The sequence below is a fragment of the Myotis davidii genome, unplaced genomic scaffold, assembly GCF_000327345.1.
Source record: "Myotis davidii unplaced genomic scaffold, ASM32734v1 scaffold533, whole genome shotgun sequence".
NCBI classification, from domain to species: Eukaryota; Metazoa; Chordata; class Mammalia; order Chiroptera; family Vespertilionidae; genus Myotis; species Myotis davidii.
Window position 1 is genome coordinate 443,461 of NW_006285996.1, and position 9,503 is coordinate 452,963.

At 42.5% G+C, this 9,503-nt stretch overlaps 1 protein-coding gene across 7 annotated transcripts in view; it reads left to right on the forward strand.

Annotated features, from left to right (window-relative positions):
• The window catches only part of SLC25A30 (solute carrier family 25 member 30), a 25,006-nt gene extending 17,918 nt beyond the window's left edge, over positions 1-7,088 (forward strand). For all 7 annotated transcript variants that reach the window (XM_006757178.2, XM_006757179.2, XM_006757183.2 and 4 more), the window contains 4 exons: positions 465-589; positions 3,288-3,426; positions 4,392-4,472; positions 5,637-7,088. In XM_006757178.2, the coding sequence (XP_006757241.1) occupies positions 465-589; positions 3,288-3,426; positions 4,392-4,472; positions 5,637-5,678 (387 nt within the window). In that variant the 3' untranslated portion in view covers positions 5,679-7,088. The remainder of the gene's footprint in view (positions 1-464; positions 590-3,287; positions 3,427-4,391; positions 4,473-5,636) is intronic.
• The last annotated feature ends 2,415 nt before the right edge of the window (positions 7,089-9,503 follow it).

The window sequence follows — 9,503 nt, forward strand, 5'->3', positions numbered from 1 at the left end:
TTATACAAATGTTTCTCATCCAGTTTTTAAACATTTATTATTTTATTGATTTCAGAGAGGAAGCGAAAGAGAGAAATAGAAACATTAATGATGAGAGGGAACCATTGATCAGCTGCCTCCTGCATGCCCCCAATTGGAATTGAACCCGGGACCCTTCAGTCTGCAGGCCGACGCTCAATCCACTGAGCCAAACCAGCCAGGGCACTAGTGCTTTTTAAAATATTCATAGAATAGATCCTAAAGATCACCCAGTACTATCCTCTCTGTATGTACAAGGAAACTGGAGGCTCTGAGAGGTTACTGTCCTGGCCAAGGTCTGTCCAAGGTCATAAAGTTAGTGACAAAATCAGAATTCAATGTTGGAGCGCCTGACTTTTTACACTCTGGTCTTTTCTACTCTATGTATATTTCTACCTGCCAACAGGAGAGATGTCTGAATCCCTGTTACTAATGTGTTTACCCAGGGCGTGTCTCTTACTGCTCAGAGGGCTGCTATTGTTGTTGGTGTGGAGCTGCCAGTTTACGACCTCACCAAGAAGCATCTGATTCTCTCGGGCCTGATGGGAGACACTGTGTATACTCACTTCCTGTATGTTTATGGATTTTTAAATTATATTTTAGGATTGCATGAGTTTAGGGTGAAAATTTGCTACAAATTTATAGAAATTTTAAAGCTATTATAAAAATATTATATCCTCATATTTGAAAAATTACAATACAGAAGTGAACCAGGAAAAATTAACAGTCTTATCCCTTTACATAGGTAGGAATTGTTAACAGTTTGGTAAGTACCTTCCAGGTGTTTTCTATGCATATGCAAATATGTCTACAAAAGTATATTACATGTGCTTCATTACACAAATATGCTTTGTTTCCCCCCTTTTGAATTATTTTTCATCTTTATTAAGGTATTGACAAGTAAAATTGAAAGATACTTAAAGTGTACAATATGATGATTTAATATGTATACATTGTTAAAGGATTTTCCCCATCAACTTACACACCTCACATGTTTATCCTTTTGTGTGCATGTGAAAACATTTAAGTTCTATTCTCTTAGCAGATTTCATTTATAAAATGCAGTGTTATCAACTATAGTCACCATGTTATATGTTAGGTCCTCAGACCTTATTCATCTTATAACTGAAAATTTGTACCCTTTTACTGTCTCCCTATTTTCCCCATCCCCTAGCCACTGACAAATACTTTTCTACTCTTTGTTTCTATGAGTTGTAATAGTTCTTTCTTTGTTTTTTTTTTTTTTTAAATATATTTTTATTGTTTTCAGAGAGGAAGGGAGAGGGAGAGAGATAGAAACATCATTGATGAGAGAGAATCATTGATCGGCTGCCTCCTCCATGCCCCCTACTGGGGACCAAGCCTGCAACCCAGGCATGTGCCCTGACCCGGAATTGAACCATTATCTCCTGGTTCATAGGTCAAGGCTCAACCACTGAGCCATGCCAGCCGGGTGAGTTGGAGTAGTTTTGTTTGTTTTTAGATTTCATGTATAAATGATACTATGCAATATTTGCCTCTCTTACTTGCTTTTTAATCCTCACCCAAGGATGTGGTGTGTGTGTGTGTGTGTGTGTGTGTGTGTGTGTGTATGTGTGTATTTTTTTTTCCCCAAGAGAAACCTAGATCTGAAACAATCGATTGGTTGCCTCTTATACTCACCCCAACCCGGGATCTAACCTGAAATCTAGATATGTGCTCTGCCTGGGAATTGAGCCTACAACCTTTTGGTGTGTGAGACAATGTTCCAACTGACTGAGCCACCTGGCCAGGGCTTTCTTATTTGATTTTTAAAATTTAATCTATTCCAAATATCTTTCGATAGCAGTACAAATAGACCTCATTTATTTTTAATAGCTGCAGATTAGTATTGGATACATCATAGTTTAATCAACTGTGGAGCAATTTAGCCCATTTGGGACATTTGGCAATTTCTGGAGACTGTTCCTATAGTTATGAGTAGGGAAGTACTATTGGCATCTACTAGGTAGAGGCCAAGAAGCTGCTAAACATCTTACAACAGAACAGACCTACATGACAAAGAATTATTGGTTCAAAATCTTAGTGCTGAAGTTGAGAAATGCTGCTCTGAGTTAATTGAACTAGGTGTGGTCTGTGGCAGTCTTGTGAGACTGAAAGTTTAGTAGAAGCTGAGCCCCTAGTGGGCATTCCATTGAGGAAATCTTTGAAGAAACATATGGTCATGTGCCATCACGAAGGACTCTCTGATTCATCATACGTGTCCTCACAACATCCACAGGGTTGGAGGCCAGAGCCATGAGATGAATAAAGTTTAAAATCACTGTAATAGATCATCCTTGGAGAATGTCCCTTCATGTTTCTATGATTCTTTGACATTCTAGAACCTCCGAGATATTCTTAGCCGAGGTTGGAATTTATAAGCCAGTATAATCAGTGCTGGTGTTTAATTATTGAAGAAACATATGGTCATGAGATGACTAAAGTTACTCTGATTTCTACTTATAGGTGAATAGATGCAATAGATCAGCAATTTTCAATGGGTGTGCCACAGAATTTTTAAAACATGCAATACCTGACTATTCAGTCAGGGGTACTGACTTCTTTTCCATTAAATTGTCAAAAAAATGACAACAGCCAGCACAACATTAGCCGTCAGTGTGAATGAATCAAAATTATACCCAGTTTTGTCAAATCAGTAAAAAAGTAAATAAATAAAATTAAATAGTTTCTGGTGTGCCACAGAATTTTAGTAATTAGCTTATGTTTGCCATGAGATGAATAAAGTTTAAAATCACTGTAATAGATCATTCTTGGAGAATGTCCCTTCATGTTTCTATGATTCTTTGACATTCTAGAACCTCCGAGATATTCTTAGCTGAGGCTGGAATTTATAAGCCAGTATAATCAGTGCTGGTGTTTAAGAAGTTTGTACAGCTCTGACCGGTTTGGCTCAGTGGATGGAGTGTCAGCCTGTGGACTGAAGGGTCCCGGGTTCGATTCCGGTCAAGGGCATATACTTTGGTTGTGGGTACATCCCCAGTGGGGGGTGTGCAGGAGGCAGCTGATTGATGTTTCTAACTCTATCCCTCTCCCTCTTCCTCTCTATAAAAAAATCAATGAAATATATTTTTTAAAAAAAGAAGTTTGTACAGCTCTCTAGATATGGTCCTTATTTTTGATACATTTCACCTTGTTCCATGTTACTTTAACATAGTTTGGGAGGAGGCTGTTTCCTGTCTTTGATGGTGGTAGTGACCTTTTTGTTTCTCTAATGGTATCTTTCCTAGCTCAAGCTTCACCTGTGGTCTGGCTGGGGCTCTGGCCTCCAACCCTGTGGATGTTGTGAGGACACGTATGATGAATCAGAGAGTCCTTCGTGATGGCAGATGCTCTGGGTACATGGGTACCCTGGATTGCTTGTTACAGGTGAGAATGTCCATCTTTGTAGAGTTGGGAATTCCTCTCTTAGCTCATTAGCTTCCATCTGGCCCACTTATTACAAGTTTCTTATCATTTTAAAACACAGGGTTTATAGTAAGATAGACCTGTGGATCTGTCACTTGTAATTGTGTGACTTTGGTCAAGATAAAGCCTCTATACTTCAGTTTCCTCATAAGTGAAATGGGACAATAATAGTACGTGTATCATAGGGTCATTGTAAAAATAATGCCTACATAAAACAGCATAGTGCCAGAAATAATTTGGTAAGTCTTATTAGTATAATTAATAACAATAAGGGATATGAAATGAGCAAATTTATCCTACCTATTGAGTCAAACTGGAATGAGTCCCCTTCATTCAGACATCTCACAAAGGAACACATCAATCTTACTGTAATACTTAGTTTAAATAATCGGGCCTATTGCTTACGAGTGGACAGAAGTTTGCCAGTGTCTCCCCTACTGGATTGCCAGCAACCAAAGTTTAGGGGGGCACTTTTGTGGTTTCCATTTTCTGGCATGATGCTAGACTTTAAGTATTGCTTTAATGAAGCAAAGATACTTATTTATAATTCATCCAACAACATGAAATAGTGGTGCTCTGAACTATATCTTTACCACCATTGCTTTGTTTCCTTATGTCTGAGTTGTTTGTGGGCCCAAATGGAAAAGAGGCAAAAGACTCTGGTTGGAATTGTTAAATCTCATTTCTTACTCATTCAACTGTTGTTTGCCTGCTTTGGGTGTGGGATGGTTTGGCATGGAGCCTTAGTTGTCACCTATGCAGAAGCCTTTAAAGACCAAAAAGAGGCAGAGGACAATGATTTCTTAGTCCTTTGAAGCAGGATTTTATTTTTAAGAAAAATACTTTGGTTCAGTCGGGATACTATTATTAATGTATTTGACATAATTGGAAAGTTGCAAATTAACTTTCTCCCCCTTTTATAACAGACATGGAAGAAAGAAGGATTTTTTGCTCTCTATAAAGGGTTTTGGCCAAATTGGTTGAGACTTGGTCCTTGGAATATCATTGTATCCTTTTCTGTTGTAGTAGATGTGAAAAAAGATAGCTAAAATATTGTTTGTGTAAACTATCATGTTATTATAATTTGAAGTTGATTTTTAGTCTTTTATGTTCCTCTGATTCAAGAAGTAACTGTTCAGTTCTTTTAAAAATATGTTTTTATTGATTTCTGAGAGAAGAAGGGAGAAGGAAAGAGGTATAGAAACATCAATGATGAGAGAGGATTATTGATCGGCTGCCTCCTGCATAACCCCTACTGAGGACCAAGCCTGCAACCTGGGCATGTGCCCTGACCAAGAAGCGAACCTTGCATAACCTCCTGATTCATAGGTTGACTCTTAACCACTGAGCAACACCAGCTGGGCTGTTCAGTTTCTTTTTCAGGAGGTATAAAATCTCTGTGCTAGGCACTATGAATCTTGGTTTAATGATGGTGTTATTGAAAGGTAATGATATCAATAAAATTTTTTACTTAGACTATTCTAAAAGCTTAGATTATTTAAGATTTCAGAGAGAGGCTGGGTTGATTTTATATCCCAGCCACCCTTGGGAAGGAAGTGGTTTGGTTGCAGTGCTCTAGAATGTTTATTTTAGAGAGTACCAAAGGATAAATAGTAATTAGCTCTAGAATGATTCGGCCTATCAGCACTATTCCTGTATGCCAAAGTGGGGGGTAGGAAAGAAGTGGCAGTTCATTAGACATGAAAGGGCAGAATTATAAGGTAGAGAATGTTGGTGTCACCATCCTCTTATTTCTCTTTATCTGTGCCTCTCCCCTTATGGAGGCCTGCCTAGCAGAAACCCTTGGGGAGAGCTTCCCAGGGATTGCTGTGTTTCTCTTTCACACAGAATTTACGGTAATGTCTTCCCACCTCAGTAAAGTCACAAAAGCTAGGCAGTGTGGGTATAATCTTAGAAGAAACTCTCAGAGCTGATGCTAAGGGATTTTTATGTGTGTATGTCAGCTGTGATCTTCCTGTTCCAAGCTGACCTTGGGAAGGCTAATGGGTAGATCTTTCGGAATAGTTAGGATGGAGCCCTCGTATTTAACCATGTTATAGCATGTGGTCTGCCCAGATATATTTGTTGGTAAGTTTGCTATTTGAAGATTTATTTTTATTTGTTGGAGTTCAGATGGCATTTTCTTTGTCAGCCTTAACCAATAATTGTAGTTCTTTGTGACATATGAACAGCTGAAGAAATTGGATTTATGACAAGTCAAGGCTGCATGAGACATCCCTCTGAAAATGCTAACTTCCAAAACAGTAAAGCTTCCTGTGTTTCCCACTGCTTCTCACTGCTTGGCTCATCACAGATTCTGAGGTGTGAGCAACAGAAGAAGACTGGGTTAGTTCTGACTGCTGTGTCTTGGCATCAGGCACTCTGCATTGAACATTCACTGGCATAAGCTGTAACATTCAGACACTAGTCCTTACCATCAAAGTGCCCTTTGACATCAAATATAACATGAAATGCATAGTTTTTGTGAAAGAAAACTTGCAAGAAGATCAGGAACTGTGTGCTGTTTCTTTAGGGGAGAAACAGCTCATCGCAGCTCATGGCTGAGAGTACCAGACTGCTCTGAAGAAGCTCACCAGAACGTGGAATGGAGTCTCCAAGGGGGCATTATTGTTCCTGAACTTGGGGGCTTTTGCTTCTTGTCAGCTGAAGAAATCTCACAGGTGGAGACCTGGACTTTTCAACTGTAGGTATCAACAGTGCAGGAAATAGAGCCCTGGAATATTGCACTGCTTTATAATTTGCTATTTTGGCAGGATCTTTCACTTATAATAAGTGATTTTAAGCCTTTGAAGACTTGACCTTTGTGAGGAATTGTTACAAAGTATTAATATCTAAACTCATGGTGGTGTGATGTGTTGGCTATGAAGGTGGCAAGGTCTGTGCTGAATGAGGTGTTTCAAGCAGCTTGGGTTCTGTCTTAGGTCATGTTAGTAATTTGTTCTATGATTTTTAGCAAAGTTTATGTCCCATTTTGGAAATGGGGATAATGACATCTATGGAAATTGAGGGTCAAGTAAAGAAAATACTAGTTACTACTACTTGACTCATTTGATAAAGATGTGTACATTATCCTGTCATACAGCTATAATCTGAGAATAAACAGTCTGTGTGTATGGAAAAGTCATTTTATCATGGGCTACTCATATAATTCCAAGGGAAGCCCATTGTTAAAGGCCTTGTGAAAGAAAGAACACTGTATAAGTTAAGGTTTTGTTATGTTTTCATTGCAAAGTGTTAAAAGTGAATTAAGAGTTGATTTTTCCAGATTTCCCAGTTTTTACTTTAGTTTAGGTCATGTTTGTTGAAATATTTTCTATCTTGGACTTCCTAATTAGTTTGGATGGCAAATAATGGTTGAAATTTTAGAAAGGATTTCTTTAGTATTGCACCTGCTTACCTAGTTTCTGATAAGAGGTATATATCTTCTCTTCTTCTAAAGATAAGATAAATCATTCTTCCTCTTCTTTCTTGCCTTCATCTTATTCTGTTCAAAGTAAAAAGTGACTCTGATAGCTCCAAGAACTTGACACTAATGGAAGACAGCCCCAGGGAAGGGAATATATATCTACTTGGGTACCTTGGGTTCCACCCTTTGAGAACATTAAATACTAACTGGGGGCTCCAGGGAGACACTTCTGCAGTGTCTACCCCGTCCCAGTTGTCTGGCCCCTAGCTGCTTCCTCCCTTGAAGCACAGTAGAAGGAACAGATTTTCTTGTGGATTGGGTAGTTTTCCTCCCAGTCACTTTCACCTTGCCTTCTTTATTAATGTTGACTTTAAAAAAGTTTTTGTGAAACAGAAGTTTATTTCCAAAAGTAAGAGCTAAGACAAAGTCATTAAAAAGAGAAGAAAGAAGGGTGGTGGAGTAGCAAGTACTGTAGGTGTGAGTTGCATAAAGACTAAGATGATAAGGACACGTATGTAATACCTTAATTAATAAAGAAAAAAATACAATTTAAAAAAAGAAATAAAAGAGGTATTGAACTTAAAAAAAAAAAAAAAAAGGACTAAGGTGAAAGTCCGAATCTCCCTGGCACCCTCTAGAGGTGACTGGAGAGCTAAACTCATTCAGGCCTCACTCCTGGTACTGAACTATCTGCACTAATAAAAGACAAAGATGCTAATTGACCGTACCTTCGCTACGCCCATCAACCAGTCAGAAGAGTATGCAAATTAACCCAACAAAGATGGCTGTTAAATTTGCATACTGCAGGTGGGACGGGCAGCACAGACCGGCAAGGCGGGCCTGGCAGCACGCGACGCTGCCCACGGGACCCGGCCCTAGATCCCTGACCCGGCAAGGCGGGGCTGGCACCGCCCGATGCTGCCCGGGGGATCCGGGTCTTGGATCCGTGACCTGGCAAGGGAGCAAAGCTGCAGAGAAGGGAGAGAGCCCAGGTGGCAGAAAAAGGAGGGAGCCAAGGGCAAAGCGGTGAAGGGAGGGAGGGAGGCAGCGGAGAAGGAAGCGAAGCCTGCCTTGGTGGGCTTCCCTCCCTTCTCTGCTTCGCTCCAGTCTCAGGAAGCCCTATTCTAGCAGGAATCTTCCTGCAACGGGCCTCTAGTCTATCTAATAATAGGATAATACGCAAATTGGTCAGGACGCCATCATGTAACGACCAGTCAGCAGGCTGCATCCCACTCCCTGCTCAGGCAACTGTGAGGCCCGGGGTAGGTAGGATGGGATATGATAGGAGGGGATAAGAAAGGAGAGGGAGAGGAAGGCAGGCCTGCATGCAGACAGTCTGAGAGGAGAAACAGAAATACAGAAAGGGAACAAGAATAAGACTCAGGAATGGAAAAGGGAAGGAAACGCAGGCTGCATGCAGGAGGGGGTGGCGCAGAACCCCGCCCAGACGTGGGAGGAGGGCGATGGCCCCCAGCATGGGCTGTTGGCAGGGAGGTGCCCGTGGGTCCTGGGATAGAGTGGTGGATGGTCCAAGGCCTTCTGGGCGGAGGTGCTCCTGCTTCATGGCAGCAGCGCCTGGGACACATGGGCCTCAACCACCCTTGCTGGGCTGGGCGCCCCGCTCTGGGAGGGGAGGTGCAGCTTACCTGGGGCAGAGTCAGACACTAAGGAGGGTACCCCTTTCATCCCTGAGGGCTGGACCCCAAAGACACTGGCCAGGATTAGGTTTGTGGCGCATTAAGTGTACTTTGACTAGAAGTTGGGGCGTCCCGGGCAGGGAATGGGAGGAGGACGGCGGCAGGGAGGCTGAGGAAGGGGGGGCGGCAAAGGCCTGGCCGGGGCTGGGCCCTGGGCCAGGGGTTAATGCCCCCTGAACAGAAGCTTTAATATCAAAGTGTGCTCAGGCGGGGCTGAAAGCAGGTCCAAGAGAGGAAAGGGGAAGGTTTAAAAGAGAAACCAGTGAACATGGCAGGGGATTGGGGGCGGGGGGTGTTAATAAGAGGTAGGGAGGCAGGGCTCAGGCTCACAAGGGAAAGGAGAATGGGGGGGCAGGGTGGGAGGAGTAAGAAGGAGACAAACACAGGGAATGTGTTGTGCCCAGATTCCAAGATTCCCAAGTGCCCATCAGGGAGCCAGCCATTCCAATGCAAAAGCAAAGTGCCCTTTAATTCAAGCTTTTAATTCAAGCTAGCTTGCGCTCCCCGTTCACCAGACTCACCGTCACAACGGCAAGCCTAGTGGCCAAGAGCGCGAGGCCTGATGGGACGGGGGTTTTATAGGGGGGGTGAGTAAGGGCAGGAGAGGGGACTGTGGGCCCCGCCGATTGGCCAGGCGCAAGTGTGTGTCTCATTACACAGGATGTGGTCATAGTGATGGCGTGCACTTCCCTTGATTATTATTGGTTAGTCCAGAGAAATCCTGGGTGTGGCTAACAGAGGCTTCTTCCAGGAAGAAGCACATGGCTCTGTCCAAAAATGGAGGACCCAAGGCAAGATGGAGGGTGCAGTCCTCGCCCCTCCAGGGGCCAGTCCGATCGCCGGGGGTCCAGCAGATCGACCAGTTCCAGCCCAGACAGGAAGTCCACGTCCTCCGTCTCGTCCCCGGGGGCACC